This window comes from Equus przewalskii, chromosome 4, assembly GCF_037783145.1.
Source record: "Equus przewalskii isolate Varuska chromosome 4, EquPr2, whole genome shotgun sequence".
Classification (NCBI taxonomy): domain Eukaryota; kingdom Metazoa; phylum Chordata; class Mammalia; order Perissodactyla; family Equidae; genus Equus; species Equus przewalskii.
Window position 1 is genome coordinate 34,113,216 of NC_091834.1, and position 27,841 is coordinate 34,141,056.

The 27,841-nt window shown below is 38.4% G+C and overlaps 1 protein-coding gene across 4 annotated transcripts; it reads left to right on the forward strand.

The window, feature by feature from the left end:
- The first annotated feature begins 1,009 nt into the window (after positions 1-1,009).
- Positions 1,010-27,835, forward strand: STEAP2 (STEAP2 metalloreductase). 4 transcript variants are annotated; one of them, XM_070617439.1, is made up of 7 exons: positions 1,323-1,489; positions 10,141-10,208; positions 13,640-13,764; positions 14,004-14,528; positions 17,119-17,646; positions 20,438-20,602; positions 22,820-27,835. In XM_070617439.1, the coding sequence occupies exons 4-7, from the start codon at positions 14,037-14,039 to the stop codon at positions 23,105-23,107; spliced, it is 1,473 nt and encodes a 490-aa protein (XP_070473540.1). In that variant the 5' UTR covers positions 1,323-1,489; positions 10,141-10,208; positions 13,640-13,764; positions 14,004-14,036; the 3' UTR covers positions 23,108-27,835. The 4 variants fall into 4 exon arrangements, with proteins under 4 accessions (XP_070473539.1, XP_070473542.1, XP_070473541.1 ...); XM_070617438.1 differs by lacking the exon at positions 10,141-10,208 and having other exon boundaries at positions 1,010-1,489; XM_070617441.1 differs by lacking the exon at positions 10,141-10,208 and having other exon boundaries at positions 1,010-1,489; positions 27,090-27,308.
- The last annotated feature ends 6 nt before the right edge of the window (positions 27,836-27,841 follow it).

Below are 27,841 nucleotides of genomic sequence, written 5' to 3' on the forward strand. Positions count from 1 at the left end.
CCCCCCCGCGCCAATACATCACTGAAAGCTTAGCTTATTCCTCAACTTTAAACCCTAATAATATTAGCGGTGGGGCAGGGGCACACGTCTAGTCAAAGAAAGAATGTATTTCCAAAGCAGCCTTTGCAAAGGTTAATCTCCGTATGGGCTACAGAAGGGAAAGGGCAGTCAGTGTCCAATGATCCAGCCAAGACCCCCTTCTCGGTTTTTCTCCTGGTTAATAAGCCACCGGGAGAGAGAATTTTTAAACTTAATTTGCTGAAATAGGAATTTACTAACGTATTTAAAAAATTTCCCCAAATTTGAGAATTTTCGGCAAATTAGGTTTATGTCTGAGAACAAAGATCTCTTGCTGCTTCTACTGACACCTTCTACACAAAAGATAAAGGATACCTGAGTATTTGGTAATCTGCAGGGAGAAAATTACAGAATCCCGGAACCAAAGGTGCCCTTAGAGCTCAGAGATCCCCTGAACGCTCAGGGCCACTGCGGCCCCGGAGTTCAATGGCTTTCCCGGGAACACAGGTCTGCCTGACTCTCCGCCCAACCCTCTTTCCCCCAACACCAAAGCTGACGCTGCACCAGGGAAGCAGCGAAGGTCAAAGTCAACACACTGATCTACAGTCCGCCGGCTGTGAGGGTCCTCCTATCCCAGGGAGCTTGAAAATGTGGTTCACGAAATGGGCATTTCTGAACAATTTATTCCAAGGACACAATCCAGCCAAGAGCTGGTTTTGGGGAGGAGTAGTGAGAGACAGAACACGTACAGGAGAAAAAGAGCAGCGGTCAGGAGAGAAGGGAAGAGGGAATGGGGCGGGGGGTGAGGGGGCGTAATAAAAAACAAAGTCTAGAGTGGAAAGACGAGACAGCACAAAGGCAGTGGAGTAGAAAAGTAGGCTTGATTTTTCTAGAACTGCTTCAAAAGGAATCCTGGGGGAGCCCTGCAGGTGGGCGCAGGCGAGGAGACGATACTCAGCTGCTCCCAGCAGGGCGGGGGGTGCTCGAAACTGGAGCCGCGCAGTCGGGGCTCCCCGCCGCACTACTCGCCCCCCTCGGCACTCCTCGTCGTCCCCAGCTCTCCCCACGCGCTCCTCTGACCCCTCCGATCTCCCCGACGCCACCCCGCGCTCCAGGGATCTCCCTGCTCGCCCGCCAGGCCAACCAGCCGGCGAGCCCGGGCGGCCCGGCGCCCTCCCTGCGCGCAGCCCCCAGCGGCGCGTCACTGCGCGGCCGCCACGGCGCGCCGCTCGCCCTCCTCCTCCTCCTCCTCCTCCTCCTCCTCCTCCTCCTCGCCGGCTCTACGCGATCCCGCTCGGGGAGGCGGGGAGGCGGGGAAGCAGCCGGAGCGCGACCGCTGCGGCGGCCACCGTGCAGCCGCGGGTCGGAGGCGCAGTCCCTAGGCCCTGGAGCCCGGCCCGGCCCCTGGGGAGTCGGCGCCGTGCCCCTAGAGCTGCCACGCCGGCCCCTGCCCTGCGCGAAGGGCGCGGAGGTGAGCGGGTCGGGGAAGGGCGCGAGGTGAGGCGGCGGCGGCGGAGCTGAGGGTCGAGATGTAGGCGCCTCATCCGTCCTCTCCGGCGTCCCCCATGACCTGGCGGGGTTCCTGATCTCCTGGCACCTCGAGGTGGGACGTGGGAAAGGTGGGGAAAAAAGGTGTCTCTTCCACCGATTCCGCCCCCTACTCCTCTTGGTTTTCCTTGAGCTCCCAGAAAGTCCTGAGATTGGGCCCAGTAGAAAGGAGGCCAGGAGAGACCTCGTCCCAGGTAGAATGTACCCTAAAGGGAAAGGACAGGCGAGTTACCCTAGTCTGCCTGATAGTCTGCCTACCAGTTTGGGTTCCTGCAGCGCATTTCATTGAAGATCTTCTTGCGCTGCTTTGCGAACAGGAAAGTCTTTCCAGTAGTCGTTTTGTTTATTACCCACTTATGTGACCGTGGTGTGTTTAGGCCATTATGTGTTAGGAAGTAATCGGCCTCTTCTTTCAGTGTCCTAAATTATCTTTGAGCCTGTGTTCAGCTTCAGCCAAAACTTGTTGAAAATTATGCCCTAAAAATCTTGCTCTTAAAATAGAGCAGAGAGATAAAGAGAATTTTTGTCGAGAGACTTCCATTTATTAGCTGCCCTACCACTTGGAGAAGGATTGATGTCAGTTTTTACTCCTCAGGCAGTTCATTTTTGGATGGAAAAACTTGTTCCAGGCCGTGTTAATTATCACTCATCGCTGTGGGTGAAATTGAGAGAAACAATTCGAACTCCAGCTCCTACCCCCACCCTATGAGTGATTAGATTCTAGTCCTGTTAACAGCCCCACTTCTGGGAACCTTTTTAGTTCTCTCCAAACCATCTCCCCTATACACCCCCCCACCCCCCCCCCGCCTCCACCTTTTATTATTTCTTCTCTGGGTAGATCTCCTCCGTTTATTTTTTTTCCCTTATCTAAGGCTATATTTTTTTATTCTACATCTCTCCCTCTGTTGTTTCAAAGCTTAAAAGATATTTACAGAAGAAAAATACCCATCCTACATATTTTGGCAGACATAATTGATATTTAGAGATATTTAGAGACATAATTGGAATGGCTGCAGTTTCTTTATCTTACCTAGTCAGTCTTTTGAGGGGTAGGGAAATGAGACTATCAATAATGATAAATTGAGCTAATTGTGTAGAAAGGAAATGAAAAGCTTTATCCAAGTCACTTTTTACTGTACTGGTGACATGGAAAATGTACTTGTATTGAATGAGCTTAATTATATTTTAATACTGAAGAAGTAGCACAGATGAAGGCAAACAGATTTTTTTCTTCCCCTCGGCTTCAAGCTTTTTTTTTTTTCTTAATTTTTATTGAGTTAATGATAACTTACAATCTTGTGAAATTTCAGTTGTACATTATTGTCTGTCAGTCGTGTTGTAGGTGCACCCCTTCACCCTTTGTGCCCACCCCCCACCCCACCTTTCCCCTGCTTGCCACTAATCTGCTCTCTTTGTCTACATGTTTAAATTCCTCATATGAATAGAGTCATACAGAGATTGTCCTTCTCTATCTGGCTTATTTCACTTAACATAGTTCCCTCAAGGTCCATCCATGTTGTTGCAAATGCGACGATTTTGTTCTTTTTTATGGCCGAGTAGTATTCCATTGTATATATATACCACATCTTCTTTATCCAGTCATCTGTTGACGGGCACTTAGGTTGCTTCCACGTCTTGGCTATTGTAAATAAAGCTGCAATGAACATTGGGGTGCATGGGACTTTTGGAATTGCTGACTTCAAGCTCTTTGGATAGATACCCAGTAGTGGGATAGCTGGGTCATATGGTAGTTCTATTTTTAATTTTTTGAGGAATCTCCATACTGTTTTCCATAGTGGCTGCACCAGTTTGCATTCCCACCAGCAGTGTGTGAGGGTTCCTTTTTCTCCACAACTTCTCCAACATTTGTTACTATTAGTTTTAGATATTTTTGTCATTCTAATTGGTGTAAGGTGATATCTTAGTGTAGTTTTGATTTGCATTTCCCTGATGATCAGTGATGATGAACATCTTTTCATGTGACTATTGGCCATCTGTATATCTTCTTTGGAGAAATGTCTGTTCATGTCTCCTGCCCATTTTTTGATCGGGTTGTTTGATTTTTTTGTTATTGAGTTGTGTGAGTTCTTTATATATTATGGATATTAAGCCTTTGTTGGATGTATGACTTGCAAATATTTTTTCCCAGTTAGTGGTTTGTTTTTTTGTTTCAATCCTGTTTTCAGAAGGCAAACTGATTTTTAAAGAAAGGATCATAAATGAGTTAGAAATGTTAGAAAAGGGGTACACAAAAAACTTGGAAAAGACTAGGCCTGCAGTTTCAATAAAGGACACAATCAATACATCAGGAGATGCATTTATTCTTTCCTTAGCCAGTAACGATGACATTGACATAACTAGGACATTGACAAATCACTCACCGCCTTTGGGCCACATGTCTTGATCAGCAAGAAAAGGGGTCTTACCTAGAGACTTGTTACGTTTCTTTTGGTTCTGACAGTTTGTGATGTCTTCAGTAACAAAGCATATTTATTGCATTCTTATTTACTATGCGCCAGGCATTGTGGAGGTAGTGTTGGACAAGACAGTCATGGTTCTATCCTCAAGGAGCTTATTGTCTGGTAGGGGAAATAGAAACAATTACATAAAATGATTACAGAGGAAACTTAACAAGAGCTCAAAACAAAACAAAACTGGAGTGAGTCATTCTATTGAAGGGACATAACAGCGTGAGCAAAGTTCCAAGATGGGAAAATGATTGGCCTTTTCTACTTCTAGAAAAGCATGCTCTGGCTGGACCTGAAAGGATACTGTGGCTGGACCACAGGGAATAACAGTCAAATGGGATGAGGTTGGAGAGGTGAGCAGGGGCCAGCTCATCCAGTGCCTTTAGGTCATGGTCAGGAAGGTGGCTGTAGTTTTAAGTGCAACAAGAAGCCATTGATTTTAAGGAGGGGAGAGACATCATCTGACTTACATTTTAAGATGATCTTACATACTACGTAGAAAATGACTTGCAAAGGGCAAAGGAGAAAGACCCGTTAGAAGTTTGCAGAATTCACGTGAGAGGTGATAGAGATCTGGATTAAGCTGGTGTCAGTGGAGAGGAATTTAAGAAATATTTCGGAGAACAGACTTGGTATTGGATTTTATGTCAAAAGTGAGGGAAAGCAAGTACTCAAGAATGACTGCTAGCTTTCTGACTTGAGCAATAGGTGGGTAATGGTACCCACCTGAGATGAGGAAATTTGGGTGAATGGGACAGCTCTGGGTGGAAAAAGAATTCTGTTTTGCATTCTGTTAAGTTTGAGATGTCATCGAGGAAGCCATAACCATATACCCTTGGGAGGAGAAAAGGGATGGTCTCCAGGACAGAAGCGGACAGACTGGCCTTTGAGAGGTGAATTTAAAGTGAAACTAATGAGCTCAGTCGTCTGATTTTTCTTCAGCAACCTTCAACTTGATATAGATACAGTGAAAATGGATAGCAGGGTTCTTCCAGGACTGGAGTTTTGCCAAGTAAATGTGTTGGAGAGTAAGAGGGTTGTCCTAGTCCGTTCAAGATGCTATAAGAGAATACCATAGACTGGGTGACTTAAACAGCAGATATTTATTTCTCTGAAGCCTGGGGAGTCCAAGATCAAGGCCCTGGAAGATTCGGTGTCTGGTGGGGCCCCACTTCTTGGTTCCTAGAAGGCTGTCTTCTCGCTGTGCCCTCATGTGGTAGAAGGGGAGAGAGAGCTCTCTGGTGTCTGTTTTATACCGGCATTAATCCCATTCATGAAGGTTCTACCCTCATGACCTAATCACCTTCCACAGGCAGAACCTCCTAATACCTTCACTTTGGGGGGTTAGGATTTCAACATATGAATTTTGAGGGGACACACACATTGAGTTCACAACAAGAGATGAGGATCTTTTTAAGTGAGTGATGATAAATTTACACTGTGGCGTCTAGGATGGGTAAAGCGAAACCAGGAGGAGGTCGATGGAGAGTGAGAAAGTCGTGGGGTCAGTGGATCAAATTTATTCTGCTTTCTAGAATTATCAGTGTGAATCTTTGACTATTGGAACGTTGGAAGATTATTAGAATGCTAGGAGGTAATACTTGGAGATATCAGGAAGTGAGTCACTGAGGTGGGGTGGAGGCAAAGATTCATTGCCTTTGATGAAAATAAGCGAAGGAAACAAGAGACCATGAGGTTCATGCCCATGAATGATGAGGTACCAGAGGAGGATGACAGCTGGTGGGGCAGAGAAGAAGACTGTGTACATACCGGGGGCCAAAGTCTCCAGTGACCAAGAATAAGCTAGAAATTAGTAGTGACAGCCGTGAGTATGGAGAGAGGGTATTATGAGGCCATGAGCCTCAAAGGAGCTGACTGTTAGCAAGAGAAAGAAGAAGGGCTCAGACTGGCCTTGCAAAGTCAAAGATACACCTACCCCACCTCATGGCCCTGGAAGATTACATTTTATTAATAACCTATCCAACTCAGCAGGTTGTGAATGTCATCAAAATCCCTGAGGACAGCTCTGTCAGAGTTACTATCATCCAGTAATTAATGCCCTAGATGTTTATATGCAAAACAAATTAGGTTCTATTTTTCAAAATTAATATAGCACAACAGCTGCCGTTCAGCCAGAGGAATGTCAAGGAAATCCTTCTAAACTGAAAATATTAGGAGGCCTGTAGCTGACTGCAATCGAATTCTCTTACTTTGAATACATCAAATATTAAATGCATACATCAAGCCAAATGTCCACTCAAGAAAACTGTGAGCTTGAAACTTCAAGGAGCCCATGTACTACTTAAGTCACACTTTTAGGCAGAGCTCATAAAGTTGAAATATTAGTGTTAAATATAAGTCACCAATATTACCATTATTATATAGCTTTAAGGCTTGGAAACATAAGAATTTTAGTGTCAGAGAGGACTGCAGGAGTCAAGTACAACCTCTTTGTTTTCCATTATAACAAAGGAAACAGACTCAAAACATGGTGATTTCCAAAGCCTAGTCCTGTCCTTTCTCCTCGATACTACATAAACAAAACTTTCTATAAGTGTCATAGTCTTCTCAATTATTTAGCCTGTATTACGTGTGAATAATAGCAAATGAAAAGATAGAAAGACTTTAGGACCTTGCTAGTCAGAGTGTGGCTCGTGAACCAGGACCATGGGCATCACCTGGAAACTTGGGAGAGATGCAGACTCTTGAGAGCCTCGCTCCAGACATAGAGAATCAGAATCTGCTTTTTAACGGGATCCCAGCTGATCACATTTGCGTTAAAGTTTGGTAGGTGCTATTCTAGAGCGGGTCAGTCCGCCTGGAAACTCATCTGCTCAGGTCAGCAGAACCTATGATGCCTGGAGAACTGAGGATACCATCACTGGAACATTCTGAATTTTGAATATTATCAAAGAACAGGAACAAAATGTGCTGTGTGGTGGGATGACACATTTTAAGGAATGACACTGCCCTTTCCAGAGAATGAAGAGAGGAAATTGCAAAATAGTGAGTGGACCTTCTGATACTGCTCCTGCCTGAGTGGGAGAGGGGAAAGGATTGCACACATATCCTTCGCTGCCTGCGTTCAAGGGCAACTGTTATTCTCTCACTAGCATTATTTTTGATTATTACAAACAACAGTGTAAAAATGAGCATAATCAAGGATCAGAAAGCCACATTGGTTATCTCCACATACCCAAATAAAGTATTGGGTTGAATCCTGTATCTTTTAGAGCTGTTTTCTATCTTGGCTGCATATTAAAACACCTGATGATCCCTAAAAAAATCCTGAAGCCCAGGCTGAACCCCAGACCAATTAAATAAAAATCTGAGTGGAGGGATGGTGCTGACGAGGTATCACTATGTTTTAAAGCTCTGCAGGTCATTCATTCCATGTGCCGGTGGAGCTGAGGACCTCTACTTTAGTTGGTCATTCCCCCTTGTGGGAAGAGGCAGCTTAGGGATTGCAATTCTGCCTCTCTACCTACCCGGGTGGTGGGAGCCTCGATTACTCCCATGGCACCAAACAGCAAAACTCGGGTCACACTCTCCTGTGTGTATGAAAGCTGGTGGGGCTTTCAGAACATTGAGGGAGGTAGGATTTTTTTTTAGAGGCGTTACTCTTGGCAGTTTTGTTAAAATTTGAATAATCACAGTTACTGCTGATGGAAATGTTCTAAAATTGGATTGTGGTGATGATTGCATAACTGTAAATTTACTGAAAATCATTACTTTTTTTATTCACTTAAAATGGGTAAATTTTGTATGTAAATTATACCTCAATAAAGTTTTAATTTTTTTAGTTGCTCTGTATGCTTCAACATTCAGGATTTCATCATATTGGTTAGATAGGCTGGAAGCCAGTGCCTGTTTTGTGTCATTGGAGTGTCAGCACCTAGCTTCATGCCTGGTGGCTGGGGCTCAATAAGATATCGGATGGGGATAGATGGGTGGATGGATGGATGAGTATCGTTATGATCTTGGGTTGTGGGCTGATTTCTAAGTTGACCTCAGCCACCAGAGATCCCTAAAGTTCATAGCACCCAGAAGGCATCGGTGCCATTTGTAACCAGTTATATGGTATGGCACTGAAATTAGGGAAATGGGTTTGTGTAGAGGCTAGAATGCCAGGCCTTCATAGAAGATTATTTGCAAGTGAGTTACTACAACACAGAAAAACTTGTATTTGCTAGCCAGTAAACATAGGTATCCTTATCTCAAGGTCTCATCTGCAACGAGGTCATCAAATGGGGAAATTATTTCAGCCATGCTCTGACCTGCTACTGCCAGCTTCATTTTAGACATACTCCAGGTCATGTTAACCTATGAAAGTGATGAAAACCCAAGTATGCACAGGGCACATTGCTCTGCTTGACAAAGCAGGCTACACTTGTGAGGTGGATGGAGGGATGTGTGTACCATTCTTTGTCCTATACATGGAAGAAAAATGGGTGGGGAGGTATTGGAGTGTTGCTGCTTTAATTTGTTGAAGAATACCCTAAATTTTATTAACTGAAGTCTTTGGGAAATAAATTTTTTAATAGAATTTCTAAACCTAAATTTCACCAGACAGCTTTTTTGTTGAAAATCTTTCCAACATGAATTAGACTGCTTTCCTGTCCTAGTAACTGCAACATAATAAACATATGAAGTTTTATTTTGATGATTTAGGACCCAGAGACGTCCTAAAATCATGCCCATATAAAGGTATATATTGAATACATACCAAGCCTAGGAAATAGCTTGGAAATTCCTTGTTATTTTGAATTAGTTTCATTGAAATTTTGGTTATTTGAAGAGTCTGGTAGTCTTGGAGTTAAGCTTTAACTATAATGCTATTATATTTCTTTTCTGAAAATTCTTTGGTTGGTTCTATAAAACATGAACCAAAAAGACCCTCAGACCCAAGTATGAAATATTAATAAATCATTTGCACTTGCAATAGTTTATAGACAGAATTTCAAAGAATAAATCTATATAGTTTTAGTAAAATTGCTATTTTATACTTTTCTGGAAAATGATTTTCAAATCAAGGTGCATACCAATTACCCAAGAATTTCAACTGAGGGAAAGAATTTAATAATCTGAGTTAAGTGGATTTTAATATTCAGATAGTAGTTGGACTGCATTATATTAGGGCAGTTATTCTCAAACTTTATAGAATCAGAATCTAATTCTGAGTATCAGAATCCCCTGAGGGCTTATTAAAACACAGCTTGCTGGGCTCCACCCCAGCAGTTCTGATTTAGGAGATCTGGGCTAAGGCTGAGAATTTACCTTTCTAACAAGTTCCCAGGTAACGCTGATGCTGCTGGTGCAAGGACCACGCTTGGACGACTGGTGCATTAGAAAATCACGTTCTTACTTTTCAAGCAGAATTGCAGCTTTGCTTCTGGCATTTTCTAAAAGGCTTAAGAATGTCTTCTGAAAAATAAAAACCTAAGAAGAGCCACATCTTCCCTCAGAGAAGGTCCTTATCATCATAGATATAAATACACAGTTGGGTTTTATTTATTTGTTTAAATACTGAGAGAATTTAGGGATTATCTTTGTGCAACCCAAAGGTCATGAAAGTGAAAATCACCATTTAGTTACAGAAAACTAGACTGGGATATTTGATAGTTCATCTCCGAATGTCTTCTCCTGAGGATTAAGCAGCCATCTCCAGCTGCAGGGAGCTTGCTCAGGGTACCCTTCTCCCCTCTCCAGAGAGGGTTTCTCTCCAACAGGCTTAAGGAGCACTTTCATGTGGAGAGCTTCCTAATGTCTGCGAACTCAGTGGGCCCCAGACTCACAGATTTTACAGACCAGTAAAATAAAAAGGAAGGAGGGGATCTATATAGGACACCCAACTCAAACAACTGTTATCACTATCCTTCTATGAAAAAATGACATTTTGACCCCAAAAAGTAGGAAAGACATACTCTCAGAGTATAGGACAATTTGTTAAGTTGAATAATTTTATGGCAAACTCCCTACTGTCCCCATATACTTTTCAATTGATGTAGGCCAGTGATAACGTCCTATCTGGAAACTAGTGCTCTAGCACTCTTAAGGTAAGGTCACAGAAAGCCGAATTTAAATTTGGGTCCTTGTGGTTTTTCAGATAGAATGAACCAGTAGTGCACTGTGAACCTGGCTTGAAGAAGTTCTGTGTAATTTAGAGATTATTTTGTAAGTACAATATTATTTATTTGTTTAACATATATATGAAAGAATGACTTGAGATAAGAGAAAACCATGTGATACTTCCTCTCCCTGATTTTCTAGAGGAACTACGCTCTGATCATACAATCTCATTCCATTTTTTTTTTAAGATTGGCAACTGAGCTAACAACTGTTGCCAATCTTCTTTTTTTTTCCTTTCTGCATTTTCTCCCCAAATCCCCTCAGTATATAGTTGTATATTTTAGTTGTGGGTCTTTTTAGTTGTGGCACATGGGACACCTCCACAGCCTGGCTTGACGAGTGGTGCCATGTCCACGCTCAGGATCCGAACCCGCGAAACCCTGGGTCGCCACAGCAGAGTGCAAGAACTTAACCACTCGGCCACAGGGCTGGCCGCTCTCATTCTTAATTGTATGCTGATGTGCAGTTTTTTCTGCTTTTTATTCCAAGTACCTCCTGTCTGTTCCTAGCTAGATGTAGATTCCTTGAGTGTGGGCATCATGCTTCTCTTGTCCTTTATCTCCTATGTGCAAAGCATGTAATGGTCTAGATAAATTCATGCTGGGTCACAGCAGGGTAGATCTGCCTTTAGATTATAGTTGCATCATTCCTTGATTAATTGATTAATGAGATTTTGCTCCAGTGTCTCAGCACCAGATAGTAGTTACCTATAGCTTGTGGAGATGAGTTGCTCTTAGGTCTCTGTATGGATGAGTTCCACAGGATACGGACACACTTCTTGGGTTTTCTTCTCCCCTCCCCTCTAAAAGCAGTACACACCTTCATGGTGTCTACAGCATCCCAAAAGACAAACGGGTTGCTTTCTAAGGTTCTTCAAGAGTTACACACAACCGATCATTTTTTGGTTTGCAGTATTAATAAATTTAGGTCTTTGGTTGGTTTTAATCCAAAACTTGGAATTATTTCAATATTTTATCTGTTTTCTGTCTAGAATTCCTAAATTTATAGTTTTGGATTTACTTAAAACTGTTCTAAGCTGAGATTCATATTTTAACCATTTAAAGTTAGTACTGCTTTTAGAGAATACAGTTATGGATGACCTTTGGAGATCTAAACAGTTTTAAGATCCCCCTATAATGTTAACACTGCAGTTTTAGAACGAGCAGAGGTTGTGTCACTACAGACTACACTCTCTGAGGCAAATAGGTAAAGTTCTCTGAGCCAGTGTTTCCTCCTCTTAAGATGGGCATGATGTGTACTCCACAGCCATTTGACAAATAATATACATGAAAACATTGTGAACTATGAAATAGCACACAAGCATGTGGTATTATTATATGCTTTAAGCAATACACAAATATTCCATCTCTCAGATCCATTAAAGAGGTTTTTTTCTGTCTCTCATGAATGCTTTTACGTTCTTAAAACTATAAAGTGAAAAGAGTCTCATTTGCTAGGCCAGCTTCTATTTGTAGCCACAGTCATACTATTAAAGGATTCACTTGGAACGTGCCGTTAGAAATACAGTGTGGATTAAGGCCCAAACATGTTAGAGCAGAGTCACCTATTAATATGTATAAATTACATGGTATAATGAGGGGCCCATAGGTGACATTACGTCCTAATGTATTTTTACCTCTTCACATTCTGATTTACAAAAGAGATTTGAACTTGCTCTGTAAAATACAGATAACTGATAAAGTTTTGCTTTTGTTTCATTTTTAGTTTGAAAGGGCCTTGATCATCATGACTGTTAGATTTAAAGATTCTGCACTTCTGTATTTTGGGGGATACTATAATCTCTACTCAGAAGAACTGGGGGGACTGGCATGTAGGAACCTTGGGATCCTGTGTGTGAGTCTAGTAATCCTTGTCACCCTTAGATAACATACATGATTGGGGTAGGTTGGTCATTCGGCTTTGAATTGTTGATTGAAATGAACACTGATTTAATTGCTTCAGTTTCCTGTAATTGCTCCTGATTCCCAAGACACTGGTGGTTTTGTGCTACGCTGGTGCCTCTGACCCTCGCCTGGCCTTCTGGGTGCATGGGATCACTCCAAGAGAAAGCAGATGTTACCACCCCTTCTATCTTGCAAAGTGTGAAATGAAACATGTGTAATACATTAAAAAATAGTGAGTTTTCTCCTTTCCCAGGATCTGGGTTGGACATTAAGATCACTAGGTAATGCTGAGGAGCAATGACACGTGCAAAGAAGAAGGAAGAATAAACTAATATGAGCACAACCATAACTCTTCCAACTTGCCTTCATACCCAAAGAAAAATCTCTTTCTTAAATTGCTTACATGCACCCAAATGACACATGCCTTAGCTAGACTGCCTGGGTTCTAATCTTGGCTCCCCTACTTTCTCTCATATGACCTTGGACAAATTAATTATCTTCTCTATGTGTCAGTTTCCTCATCTGTAAAATGGGCATGACAGTATTAGCACCTATCTCATTGGGTGGTTGTGGGGATTCAATCAGTTAATATGTAAAGCACAACAGAGTTGGCACATAGTATGTGCTATATGAATATTAAGTAATATTATTATTGTCTTTCTAAAGGTTAATTTATTGATGTATTTGTAGTCATTGAATGTGCTCCATTTCTAGGGTAAAAAGTTGAATTTTCCTGGCTCCAGTAATTTCAAATTTCCTTTCGTAAAAACCCAAAAAACATGTTTTTTGAAAGATTCCACTTGTTCCTGTAAAATCTGTTAAATCCTCTGAAGTGATCCACATCTGCTGTTAGCGTGAAAGAAATTGTGCAATGGAGATGGAATGGAAGAGTATTTTTCATTCCGATCCAACAGCAATACTGATTCATGGCAATCTGATTGGTGTTCTTGAGCAAGTTGTTACAAATATGAATATTTCCGATGTTAATCACTTAAAAAATAATTTGACAGATTTTTCCAGGGAGAATAACTGTGTTATATTCTATACAGCCAAGAAATAAAAGGGGAAGCAAAATATTTCCTAAGAATTGTATAATTTAAGGCCATAAACACTTTACTATCCCCTTTTCATAGGGAAGCTGTCTTTCTCAATGATAGGGTACCATATATAGGGTGAATGATACAAATTAATAGTATTTAATTCATCTTTTGCTATATTTTGATACCTATTTTTCTTAAAATATTAAGTGCCAGGGTTCATTTTTTATTAGCTGATTTATCTTACTTGTGTTTAATAATAAAGTCCCTCACTAGCTAATGGGGTGTATAGGATAGTTTATAGGCTCCACCTCAAATGATTCTAGACAGTTTCGGTTTAAATAGTTCTTGTTTTCTATGGTTTTTCTGTCTTCTGTCCTGTGTGCTGTCACGTCTTATTACAGTCCTACCTCCAGTGGCACTTCTGACTTGCTGCCTCTGATCTGCTGAAAAACTGAGTAGTCAGACTTGTTAGAACTGTATTTTTAAAAAAGTGTTAAGTGAAAATGTTGCTCTCTTTCCTTTTGTGCTGTAGTGCCTTGCTGCTCAAAGAGGGGTCTGCAGACCAGCAGCATCGGCATCACCTTATTGGAAATGCAGAATCTTGGGCCTCACTCCATACCTACTGAATCAGAATCTGCGTTTTAACAAGATTCTCAGGTGATTCGTGTGCATATTAAAATTTGAGAAGCCCCACTTTAGCACATCAACTTTGTGACAGTTTGTTTTTCTATTTGGGAATCTTTTTATAGCTTACAAATCGTGTCTTGCTGTTCTAGGTTATAAAGCTTGCCAAAACGTTTTACCTGTAGAAATGAGGGACATTATTATAAATGTCTAGAAATGTATTAATGTTTGGTAATAGGTCATTGATGAACATTTTATTTTCTGTCTCTTAGGATATCCCTGGTGATCTTGGAAGAGTCCATATCATGGAATCGATCTCTATGATGGGAAGCCCTAAGAGCCTTAGCGAAACTTTTTTGCCTAACGGCATAAATGGCATCAAAGATGCAAGGAAGGTCACCGTCGGTGTAATTGGAAGTGGGGATTTTGCTAAATCTCTGACCATTCGACTTGTTAGATGTGGCTATCATGTGGTCATAGGAAGCAGAAATCCTAAGTTTGCTTCTGAATTTTTTCCTCATGTAGTAGATGTCACTCATCATGAAGATGCTCTAACAAAAACAAATATAATATTTGTTGCTATACATAGAGAACATTACACCTCCCTGTGGGACCTAAGACATCTACTTGTGGGTAAAATCCTAATTGATGTGAGTAATAACATGAGGATAAACCAATACCCAGAATCCAATGCTGAATATTTGGCTTCATTATTCCCGGATTCCTTGATTGTCAAAGGATTTAATGTTGTCTCAGCTTGGGCACTTCAGTTAGGACCTAAGGATGCCAGCCGGCAGGTATGTATTTTTAAATTTTTTTCTTAGTTATCTGGTGTTTTGTACTTAAATAGTTAAACAAATGTCATATATTTAAAAACCAAATTCTGACACTCTCCAATGATTATAATTTTGAAAACTGTGTCTGAGTACCTGAAAATTCATGTCCTGACCTTATAAGGGCACATTTCTATTCCCAAAATAATGTGGAAAGCTGAGAAAATAACTTGGACTGTCCTGTCATAACCAGCTAATTCAAGAAGAACCACGGTTGGCTGGTGAAGACTGGGACACGTTGCTTGAGTTTCTCCTTGCTTCCTCAAAAACAGAAGACGTCTTTTTTCTTTCCCTCTTTCCCTCCCAACCTTCTTTCCTTTCTTCCTCCTCTTCTTCCTCCCTCGTAACTACTTAGTAACACAGTGTTCCATCTCCGTATGAAATACTGTTTAGTCTGATCCTCAAGAAGAATGCTTTAGAAGTACCTTTTTGCTTTACATAGATTATTCATAGAATTTTAAATAGTACAGTTTGTTTTATTTTAAGTGTAGATTTTAATCTGTGTGAGGAAGGTAGGAGCAGATTGGATTTCTTAGGGTCTTTTTTAGTATGCAAGACTATAGGTTCTATCCGCTTTAAAGCAGTTGGGAAGCTCCATCAATGCCTTTGTGGAATGAGAGTTTTATAAGTAAAGATGGAAAATAGTGCACCTTAAAATCTTTTAAAGGTGTGGTTGTGCATTATAATGAAGCATGATAATAAAATACTTTTATTATTTTTGTCCATAGAGACAGTTGATTAGATGCCTTAGAGAATACATTTCAGTATTGTGTCACTGTATGCTGCATATCAGAGTCATGATAACTATTCACTTTCAAGTGTGTAATTTGGGAGACTAGTAAAAGAATATATACTCTCCAACTTTGCTGGAGGCTATTTCTGAATCCTTTTGTTCTTCTTTCACATATCCACCAAAGTTTAGCAGTGATACAGAACAAACAAATTAGCATAAACCTGAAATTAATCCTTTGCCCATATTTATGATAATTTTAATTCTTTAACAAGAAAAAATATGGAACAGTGATTAAATCCAGTGAGCTACAAAAATAATTTCATTTGTATTTCATAGTCCTCATGCCCTTATTCTGAATGTTTGATTTATACTTGTAGTTTTATTATAAAATTTTGTAATTTATAGGGGTGTTTTCCTAGTGAATTAAAAATAGTTTACTTCACCATTGTCACAACTGTAATAAATTAATTTAGAATGCTTTTCCTTATTTCTTTGACATGTAGGAGTTCTTCCCCACTCCATTTTAGAAGTTCATGAACATTTGTATCATAGCATAGACTTTGTCATTTATCTGGCTAATGTTAGGTAAAGTTAATAATCCAAAGAGCTCTACATTGTCAGCATAATTTAAATAGGTTTAGTATGCAAATATTTCAGCGTGGTCTGTTCCAGAGTCCTTATATAAACATCTTCAGGATATATTTGGAAATTTGTTTTCCCCAAACATGACTCAGAGACTTTATAGCAATATTTTTCTAGCCCTAAGTGAGATGACCACCCATAAATAACAGTGGCTCGCTCCAGCAGTGAATTTGGTGCTCAACAAATATTTGTTGAATTCTCATCTATGTTACTTTATCTAAGATGTTTTGGCAGTTTGAAAGCCCACCCTCACCCCCACCTGTCATGTCGTTAGAGTTCCTGCAGAAGTAATACCTTAGTCTTAGAAAATGGCAGTTGCTTTACAATTTAAATTAACTAAGCCTTATAATACCATTTTTTCCTGCACCAGGTATATTATCACCACATAAAGATGAAAGAATTTTATTGTGACCAATGAAATAATATACCTGAGATTATCCATGGTTTTTCAGAGATACTTGGTGAATTGGTTTCTAAGGCAAAAGATAAATTTTATAAATAGTACAGCATCATGACATAATATAAAGGTTTTAATTGCAAATTCAACTATCCGGAGTTCATGCCCTTCTTCTCTCTTGCTGAATATCTATGAAGGCCAGTGCTTGCAATCACTCTACTAGGCAGAATCACTACAGTCCTGGAACTAAATGTTGTCCACAAAGCCTGAAGCGCCAGCCCCTCCCCACCCCCACCCCTCTAAACCACTTCCCCCCGCCCCCCTCCCCGGAGGGAGTGAGAGAAGAGGACGGGGGAGGGGCATGGCCAGCAGCTCAAGCTCCGCCCAGACCTCTGGAGGGGAGACCCTACCTTGCCGCTGCTGCTGAACCACGTGGTCGAGAAACCTTTCTTTCCTCTTGCCTTCCTTCCCCCAGGACTTCCCAATTCCAGATCCTAGCTAGATTTTTCTGCATTGTATTTTTATGTCATAACAGGTAGCAAAGACTTCTGTTTCTATGACACTGTTTTAACCAATTAATAAATAGATTAATAAATGCTTTATCTCCTTAACTTTTTGCATCACTCAAGGTTATTATAAGTACCTTGAGTGATGCAAATCCATAGAATCCATAGAATGAAATAATGCAAATCCATCATAATCCATAGATTATGTGGAGCATGCAATCCTTACCATTTTTATTAAAAACAATAGTAATGATGAGTCTTTTGTTTTTGCCACAGGTTTATATATGCAGCAACAACATTCAAGCTCGACAACAGGTTATTGAACTTGCTCGTCAGTTGAATTTCATTCCTGTTGACTTGGGATTATTATCGTCAGCTAGGGAGATTGAAAATTTACCCCTGCGACTGTTTACTCTCTGGAGAGGGCCGGTCGTGGTTGCCATAAGCCTGGCCACATTTTTCTTTCTTTATTCCTTTGTCAGAGATGTGATCCATCCATATGCTAGAAACCAGCAGAGTGACTTTTATAAGATTCCTATTGAGATTGTGAATAAAACCTTGCCCATCGTTGCCATTACTCTGCTGTCCCTAGTATACCTAGCAGGTCTCCTGGCAGCTGCTTATCAGCTTTATTATGGCACCAAGTATAGGAGATTTCCACCTTGGCTGGAGACCTGGTTACAGTGTAGAAAACAGCTTGGATTACTCAGTTTTTTCTTCGCTTCCGTCCATGTTGCCTATAGCCTCTGCTTACCAATGAGAAGGTCAGAGAGATACTTGTTTCTCAACATGGCTTATCAGCAGGTATGGAGCATGCTTGTTTATATTATAGTAAAATACTTTATTAGTATAATTTGTAAAATGTAAGATTTAAAATAGTGTAAAATTTTACATACCTTGTAATAGAAATTTTGGTATATTTAGGTAGGGAAAAGAATTGTTCTTTAAACAATGTCTCTGCATAAGAATTATGTGGGTAATTCAAAATCATTTATGGTAAAAGCTGCTACCTTCCCTTTCTTTGCAAAAATAAAAGCAGAGAAATAAAGGGTTGAGTTTCTTTTTTTTTTCCTTTTCCTGTTATGATTGTAATGATTGCTTTCAGCATTGAACAGTTAATTCTTTTAATGTTTTACGATTGGCCATGTTCCACAAAATGATGAGGCAACTCTCAGTAAACATATACAATAATATTAGAACCAGTGAAAATATAAAACACAATGGGAAGTCAAGATCAGGAGACATACACTTACGAGGTTTTTGTTTTCAGAAAGCAGGAAAGATACTAGTTCCTCAGGTGAAGCTTTTCTAGCACAGAGCTCCTGAAGAAAATCTCAGGGAGAGCTTCGTGGAAGGAGCTTGATGATGGAGTAGACTGATTTTCTTCAGTGATTCCCATTCAGCAAATGTAATAGAAAGGGTTTCATTGAAGCTATTTGATGTAGCATTTCTCAGTGAAAGCCAAAGACACTGCACCAAAACAAATGTGTAAAAGCTTTTGCATTTTATAAGGAACTGAGGCATCATGATCCAGTATGTGGCATCTAGTACTTATGCCTGTTTCAACAATTTCAACCTAAAATAATCTGAAAAAAAATTAATACATTCATGTTCTTTAAGCCATTCTCTCTAAAAATCCACTGCTCTTAACTGACTCCTGAGGCCTTGATATCTGCTCAATGCCATCGCTGGTTCAAGCCGATTGTTCCGATCTCACCTCTTCAGTGAGGCCTACGTTGGATACCATTTTAAGTTCTGCCACCTGCTTCTGACTCGGCCTCAGTACTCCCAGTGCCTCTCACTCTGCTCTACTGCTTTCTCTTTTTTCAGTAGCATTTACCACCTTCCAACACACTTTGTTTTCCTCGTTTATTATATTTACTGTTGTCTGCCTTCTCTCATCAGAATGTAGGTTCATGAAAGGAGGGATCTCTGTCTGTTTCGTTCACTGATATATGCCTAATGCCTAGAACTGTGCCTGGCACATAGTAGACACTCACAAAGCATATTTGTGGGATGAATGAATGAACTGGGAGGGCAGGTAGATCCAGTTTGTAATCTCTGGGTAGACTGAAGTATGTTGTTATTCTGTATTGTTGCATGGGCATCAAATGAGATACTAAGAGCCTTTTTCCAGAGGAGCTTTGTGGCTTTTGACAGGATGTTGGTATTGCTCCAGAGACCTAATGGCTAAGAACTAGCTTTCCCTTTTTTTAATTTCAAGTATGTTTGGTAAACTGAAACTGGACAGAGTTAAGCTGGTATTAAGTTAGAATCTGTTTTACATGAATAGATACTTACTTAAACGTTTAGCCCAAGGAGTCCAACCCTTGATTTATACTCTAATTATATTGTTTTTGTGTAAATAGATAATTCTAAAAGTAGTCCCTACACAGAATACCACACATTCAGAGTTAATCAAGTCTGCCTTGATTCTATACACATTTTCAACATAAGGGAAAGACATTTGGAAAGGAACTTTATAGGGATGAGGCACTTGGACAGTTGGAAAAGTATATTAATGAAGCAATTCAAGTGGGTAAATATCTGCATTTGGTAGGGCTTTATCCTCAGGGAAATCTCAGTGTTCCGGGGAAAAGAAGATAAGAAGAAAGAGATAAATCCAACATATAAATATTCTTCATGTGAGAGGAAGATACCGATGTAGACTAGAAATTCCCTTCCTGGATTCTAAGTTGAACTAAGGTCAGAATGTACATTCAACCAAGTGTCAACAAAAAATATCTAGAATACAAGAATTTAGTTAGGAAAGCTTTATTGCTCATACAGTTGCAAACCAGGGAGACATGACCTTCAGCAAACCAAAAGTATGTTGTGGGAGAACAAAAAAAGGGGACTGCCTTTATCCAAAAAGTTCCCACCCAGGTTCCCACTCAGGTCCACTTATGCAAATGAAGGATGCAAGCCAGCTTTGTCCTGATTGGTTGGGGCAGGTCCCAGTTTTATTGGTTAGCTCCAGGTGGCTGTTAGGGGCTTTTGCATAATCAGGAACTTCGGCAGAATCAAAGCTTAAGAGTGCTTGGGTTTTTTTGGGGGGGAACAGAGTATGTGACTGCCTCCTGGTCCTGTCATGGCCACTTGACTCCATTTTGGTTTTAGGTCTTGGTTAGCCACACAGAGTCCATATGGTTCTCAGGGGTCTTTTTGATTTTATTTTATTCCACACAAGTTTAAACCAACTTGTAAAAGTACCTCAAAACTAAGTCTAACTGCCAACACTTCTTTGGTGTTATCCTGGAACCAACTGCTGGGCATTTCATGGCGTCGGGACTCCAGAGTCCCTGTAACCAGGATGTATTATAAATGGAATGACACGTTTACCCAGTCTTCTCACATGTATGCAAGAAAGGAGAAAAAAATGTTCGTCCTCTTTTTGATTAACTCTCCCTTCTCTTTCCCCCACACCTAAAATAATACCATCCAATAATAGGTTCTCCATAACAGTTTGTTAAATTGAACTAATACAACTTAAATATGCCCATTTAAGACATATTCTTAGTCCAGGACTGAACTCTGTGCTGAATCAGTTAATGTTCTACCAAATAAAGGAAATTCATGTTTGCTTTCTTGTTAGGTTCATGCAAATATTGAAAACTCTTGGAATGAAGAAGAAGTTTGGAGAATTGAAATGTATATCTCCTTTGGCATAATGAGTCTTGGCTTACTCTCCCTCCTGGCAGTCACCTCCATCCCTTCAGTGAGCAATGCTTTAAACTGGAGAGAATTCAGTTTTATTCAAGTATGTGGGGTTTTGTTTGGTGAGAGATTGTGTGGCACAGAATTTAAGTGTTAGGTACAGTTTAGTTTCAGTATGCTTCTTATAAGGGCGCCTTTGGGGCTATGTTTAGGCATCTAGCTCAGTGAACACACATTGCTGGAGGCCACGTTGGACTGACCATTCTGGTTTAGTACGTGAAAGACCAGCAGAGGATCCTACTGGAAGGCATTGATAGCTCTGCCTACTACGTTATGGATAAAAGTTATTTTAAAAAGAAAAAGAATGAAAGCAGGGGATGGGTGAATTTAGATCAAGTTTAATGCCAAAAGTCAATTTATAAGTAGCCAGATGAATGAAGATTTTATATTTTGAGTCATTTTGATCTCTCCAGAAAAATCTCATTAAATTTAAGTGGCGAGAAGGTCAGTCTGAATATTTTAAAAGAAATGTGTGTGTGTACAAACACAAGCACAAGCAGTGGCAAACTAGGTACTAGCTTAATGGATTATGACAAGCAACTAGCCTTACGAGTCTTGTTAGTATATGTATTTTGTATATCAGTTGTATACATATGCTTATGAGTGTCTATAAAGGGGTTTCAAAACAGCATTGTGTACTTGAATAAGTTAAACATTCACCTTCTCCAGTAGTAGCTGTATATTATATATATATATAAAATAAATTTGCAAACTTTAAAAATATATAACTCAAACTTAGACCCTACCTATATTATCACAAAATCAGTATTAGTTATATCCAAATGTTTTATAACCGAGTAGGTGGATGAGTGTTGGTTGGTACACTAAATTTGGGGTTGGTTTGTTTTTTGCCTATTTGCTTGACCCTTTTTTTAAGTCATCTAAAAGTCTCATTCAAATTAAGGGCATATCCCTTGTCTAAATTCACTTTTCTCTTTTGAAGGAAAGAAATGTGAAAACTTCCCCAACAGCTGTTTAATCACACCTGAAAAGAAATAAAAAACCCTCTGATAAAAGATGCTAGACAGGTGAAAATTATCATTATAAATTTAGATGAGTAATTGCAAACAAAACAATTTTCTGCTAGAGAGTTGATCCTTTCCCAGTGAAGTTAGACATTACACCATCACACTGATGTACGAATACATTTTATGTAACATAGACCATTTCTCAAAGTAAGCAACGGAACATAATAATTTAGTGAACTTGGAATGCTGACCTTTTAGATTTTAACCTATAAACTACTTAACTGAAGTACTCTTGATAATTTCATTTAATATGGTCAATAAAGTTACATGTTTGAAATGCTATTTATATTACATATTAATACTATAAGATTTTTCATATTTACTGTCAATTAGTATATGTGTGTGTGCGTACCCATGAGAATGCTCTTCAGCATTTAATTTTATTATATATGTATGTGTGTACATGCATATACTTTTTTTTGCGGGGGTGAGGAAGATTGGTTCTGAGCTAACATCTGTTGCCAATCTTCCTCTTTTTGCTTGAGGAAGATTGTTGTTGAGCTAACATCTCTGCCAGTCTTCGTCCATTTTGTATGTGGGATGCTGCCACAACGTGGCTCTGTGCCCAGGATCCGAACCCACGAACCCTGGGCCACTGAAGCAGAGCATGCAAACTTAACTGCTACGCCATTGGGCTGGCCTTGGCATATTTTTTTACTATACACAACTGATGGGAATGTGGATAAGCTTTATAAAGAAGTTTTGCAGTTTTAACAAACCCTTAAGGAAAAGCCAGGTGTTTTGAACAATAATACCACTATTAGAAATCAGTTCTAAGGAAATAATTCAAAGTATAGGAAAGGGCTTAAAGTGACGTTAGTTATAGTTGGGGAAAGTTGGAAACAGAGTAAATGATTTTAAAAAAAGGAGTGGTTAAGTAAATTAGAGCACATACATTTAACAGAATATTATACAGCATTTAAGTCATGTTTTCATATTTAATGACATGAGGAAAAGTTTCTTGATATAATAAAATAATCAGAATATTAGACTATATGTAATTTTGCCTTATTTGTGTCAAGTACAGTGTGCATATAAATATATAAATAAATATATATGAAAATATTAAAATTGTTTAGTTCAGTAGAGAACAAAGAGTAGCTCAATAATTTAAGACAAAATAGTTTTATCAAAATACAAACAAAATATGGTATAGCTGGATGAGTTAATTTATGAGTCTGAATAATTTGTTTCTTACTCTTTGTTCCTTTTTCTTCCACCCCTACCCCAAGTCTACGCTTGGATATGTTGCTCTACTCATAAGTACTTTCCATGTTTTAATTTATGGATGGAAACGAGCTTTTGAAGAAGAGTACTACAGGTTTTATACACCACCAAACTTTGTTCTTGCTCTTGTTTTGCCCTCAATTGTAATTCTGGGTAAGATCATTTTACTCCTTCCATGTATAAGCCGAAAGCTAAAGAGAATTAAAAAAGGCTGGGAAAAGAGCCAATTTCTGGAAGAAAGTATTGGAGGAGCAGTTCCTCATCTCTCACCAGAGCGGGTTACAGTGATGTGATGATAAATGGTGCTCGCTGATGCCACATAAAGTTCTGCTCATGCCGTTATTTTTATGACTTCCTTTACGTTCAGTTGCAAGTGCACTGTCAAGTTGCTGTGGGCTGAAACCTGTTCGATGAGATCTCAACCAAATTAGTGGTAGAATTTTCTTCATACTAGTTTTCACAAATGTCATATTTTGCCAATATGAATTTTTATAGTCAATTTATTGTTGAAATTAGGTATGTTTTGTTTTGTACAAGTGTAACACTATTGTTATTTTAACAAACTATATTCCATAATCAGGCAAAATTATTTAGTTAATAATATAGATAAAATATAATGTTAAAAATACTTTGCAAACCAGCAGAGGTTTTAATATAATTCAATGAATATATGTTTTGTTCTGTAGCTTAAATAAGGTTTTAATTATTATCTAGCTTAAATAAAAGTGCATAATCATACATTATTTTTAAGAAAGGACACATTACATTGACATCTATGTACGGGTCATGGTAACATTCCTATATTTCTCTCCTGAGATAGAGTTTGAAGAATGTAATTAATTGTATGAACCAATGTGATTTGTGAACAATCACAAATTAAAAAGACAAATTGAACCTGAAATTATACTTAAAATGCATTGGAGACAATACAAACTGAAAATGTGTACCTCATGAAAGATTTTGTTCTTTATCTTGTTAACAGAGCAGTTTCATTTGCATATGAATATGTCAATCAGGGAGAAGACAGTAATATTTGGCCTCCAAGACTGATTTTTCTAATATAGTACCAATCCTGGGAATCTTATAATTGTTTCTAGTTAGAGGGAAAGTGTTAAGTTTACACACAAGTACTTGTTTGTCAACTGCTCTGTGATGTTGCCCCTTCGCCCGTTACCGCTCTGTATGGTATAGGATTTTACTGCTGCTCATCGAGGGATTATAACATGCCAGGCACTGTTCTAAGCACTTTACTTGTATTGTCCCATTTAATATGTACTGACAGCAGCCCCATGCCAGGGGTGGTTATTATCCTCATTTTACATATGAGCAAATAGAAGGATAAAAAAGTTAAGTAATTTCTCCAAGGTCACACAGTTAGTAAGTTCCAAGCCAGCATTCTAGGCAGTCATATTTCAGAGGCTGTGGTTTTAAGCACTAGCCTATATGGCACCTGCTCCATCCCCATGCATCACATTCATGATGCCAGTCTAGATGCTTCCTCTTTTGTGTAAAGGCTTTGACATTCTTTAGAGTGGGTTGTGGGTATCCAAAGATATAGGGAAATATTACAATCATAAATTTATTATTGCTTGTGAGATAATCCACAGTTTGTTACCCTGGGGGAGGCTCTTGCCTGGAGACCCATGGCGGTCCATAAGCCTCTCTTTGCAGTGAGGGACTCCATCAGAGATAGGACCATAGCAGTTTTAATGAATGGCTGAGGTCCTCCAGAATCTTAAAAAGTCTCTGTAGAGTTGATCATCACTTTTTCTCTTCCTGAGAAGTCCTCTCGCCTGCTCAGTCATCCATTAGAGAGCAGTTTGCAGTCATAAACAATTGTAGGATAAGTGGTTAGTTATAAATCAGTTCTAGAGACGTATAATTATACAACTTATTCATAAAATTTTTCAGTGCTGACATTCCACATTAAAATTTCATTTCATTCATTTCTAACTTTGGTTAGAATGCCCTACATTTTTTTCCATTTGCTCTTTCCTTATTAAAATAGGAAGTTGCAGACAAGATACAATTATATGCATTCCTCTTCCAAAAATTTTAACATGTCTAAACTTACCCACTGAAGTACTACTGAATCCAGCTGCCACCAATAAAAGGACGTTTACTAAGTGGAGGCTCGATTTCCCACCAATGGCCCTTTCCCTGCCGCATCCTGTCAGTTTGGTAAATCACCCATGATTCTCTGATGTTCTCTTCTTGGTGAATTTTAATATCTTGAACTTTTAAAATTGAGCTCTCCATTTTCTTTGTTTTAATTATATTCTTCCCCTCTTGATAATTACTTGTCAGATCTTATAAGAATTCAGTTGAGTGATAATTTTGAAGGGTAAACACCTATAAACCATTGTAGTGGATTAGTGAAATTAACAGCATATTTTCAATGTTTTCTTGTTCCTTCTCTCTTAAGACCATGCTTTGTCCATTTAATGTGAAAATACAATGAAATATTTTTAAAACTTAAATGACTATTGAAGTATATTGTTCCATGTATATATTAAGTAGCCAATAATATAAATAAAATTATCACTACAGATAAATGGGGCCTTTGAAAATATAAAAAACAAAATTTATGAAAATGGATGTAAGATGTAAGTGCTGTTTCAAATGGTAATATCTCCTTTTCAGTACTACAAAGATGAAATAATTTTGAAGTTCTAGAATAAAAGCGTAATATATTCATTATAATTCTAAATGTTTAAAAACCTTTCAAAAATGCAAAAATATTAGTTGACTTTTAATTGCTTTATTTTACTATTTCCTACTTGATTATTTTTCTTAATCATTATTTCTCATAATTTCTTTTTTTAAATCATTACTCTGGCCTCAGAAATAGGACTGAGTTCTGCTCTTGGTAGATGTGAGAAAGTGGTGGGAACTTTAAAGTAGCGAAGGTTTGTTTCTTAATCTGTATTTTGAGAAGTGCCCCTGAGAAAATTATAAGAATGTAGAAAATATACCCAGTCTTAATCCTATGCAAAAAAATCAAGTAATTTTCTCCTAAGAGAAAAATAATCATGGAGTGAATCATGCTATTTAGCTTTTGCATGCAGACTTCATGTCTCCTCTATTAAGAATGTTTAAAATCATGTCTAAATAAGAATATATTCATGCTAACGTATATTTTTCAAAGCATATATGGAAATTTAGCCTAGATTGTCTCCATGTAGAGATTTTTATTTAAATTTAAAGTATGAATAAATTATATTTATAGGCATTTATCAGAGATAATTATTTTGTGTGCTATACTGGGGATTGGCTAATGAGCTCCAGTATTAAACTATCTGATTAATTTCTTAAAAATTAGCCTAATCTTGACTTGATTAAGGAATTTTACTTTCAAAATTAATTTGATAATAGTAATTAAGTATAGTAATTTATGAATATACTTACAGTCCAGTTATCAAAATTGTATAAAAGGGCTTCAAGAATCTATCATATCCAATTTTTGTATCATTTCTTGTGTAATATAATAAAACTTTAATTCTTTTCAGTTGCCTTTTGCCATTAAACTATTTCATAATAAATTCTATACAGTTTTCCTCCAAAAAAGAGGTTTATTTGTGAAATTTAAGGTTTCTCATGTGATATTTTAAATGTAGAACCATAAACATAATTCATAAGTATTTCTTTCAGAATACTATGAATGTTCATAGTATTCTGAACCTGTGTCAGTATATAAAATCTGTTTTGAAATAAGTATTTAAACAGTCTAAAATGTCATGTTGAAATTGTTTTGTAAATTCAACATTTAAAGCAATGCTATAAATAGTATAACACACCTCAGTCCAGTGTTAAGATTTATATTTATGATGTGTCATCATGAAAATGAGATGCTCCACCCCCAATTGTTCATAAGTCAATAAAACAACTTCTGGTATATATTCAGAATATGTAATTGCTCTAAATGAAACTGTAATCTAATAGAAATACAATCTGTTCATACCTTTGAAGAGTGAATTTTACAGGAATGAATAATTTTTTTAATCTAAGAAAATTAAAAACTAAGTTCTAATATTCAGAGATTCTGTCCATATGATAGCAAAAAATGTTTAGTTCTGCCTAACACATGCACATAGTGAGTTTTTTTAACTTTCCAAATGATTGGATTTCCATTGTGCAGTCATCCATAATTAGGGCAGACTATATGGATTCTCCCAGTGGCTAGATGGGCTAAATTAAATCATCACAGCAGGTGCTTTTGTATGATTTCCAAATTGTCAACTTCAAGGAAATGTTCTCTTAAGATTTTCTTTAAAGGTCTTTCATAGCTTTGCAGATATCCAGCCTGAACTGGTACTAAAAGTTGTCTCCCAATGTCTAGTTACCCTTCTTGTTTAAAAGCTGCTGCCCATCACATTACTCAACTGCCCTTCCAGCTGGGTGTTCCCATGTGCCTGAGTGTTGGCCAGTGAGATATAGGAAGATGTATGAGTGACTTCTTGGAAGTCTCTTCAAAGAAAAGTGGCATGTGTTCTTTATCTTATTCCTCCATCTTGCTGCTGGAATTGTAGCTCCAACAGGAACCCTGGCAAATATCCAGGAGGACCAAGGCTACATGATAAGGAAGGCATGTTGGAGACTAAAAAGATCTTGATTACTTCATTACTTTGACTGCCTTTTCCTTTATTTAAGCCATTGTAAATTTGGGTTTCTTTATAGGAAGTCAAAACTAATCCATTCTGGCCTTCAATTCTTTGTCATGATATTAACACTGTTTGAATAAACTAGATTGCAATAATTCTTACCTTTAAAAGTTTTTAAAGGATAATGTACAATTCACATTAGAATTGATTTTCCATTGTTAATTATACTCATTTTCTTGCCTCGGTCTTTCATTAGATATTTTGTATCTGCTTGGAAAATATTGTCTTCTTTGTAACCCTGTAATAGATATTTGCTAAAACTCTGTAATCTCCTAAATATCACTGTCAAATTACATGCTGTTTTTATATCATTCTCATAGATCTGCCTTATAAACATCTAAATAAAAAAGTACTGTTTAATGTTTG

Coding starts and splice junctions, on each gene's coding strand:
- STEAP2 (XM_070617438.1), top strand. CDS start 14,037: ATGGAATCGATCTCTATGATGGGAAGCCCTAAGAGCCTTAGCGAAACT. Junction 14,529..17,118: donor CTAAGGATGCCAGCCGGCAG/GTATGTATTTTT, acceptor TTTTTGCCACAG/GTTTATATATGCAGCAACAA. Junction 17,647..20,437: donor TCAACATGGCTTATCAGCAG/GTATGGAGCATG, acceptor CTTTCTTGTTAG/GTTCATGCAAATATTGAAAA.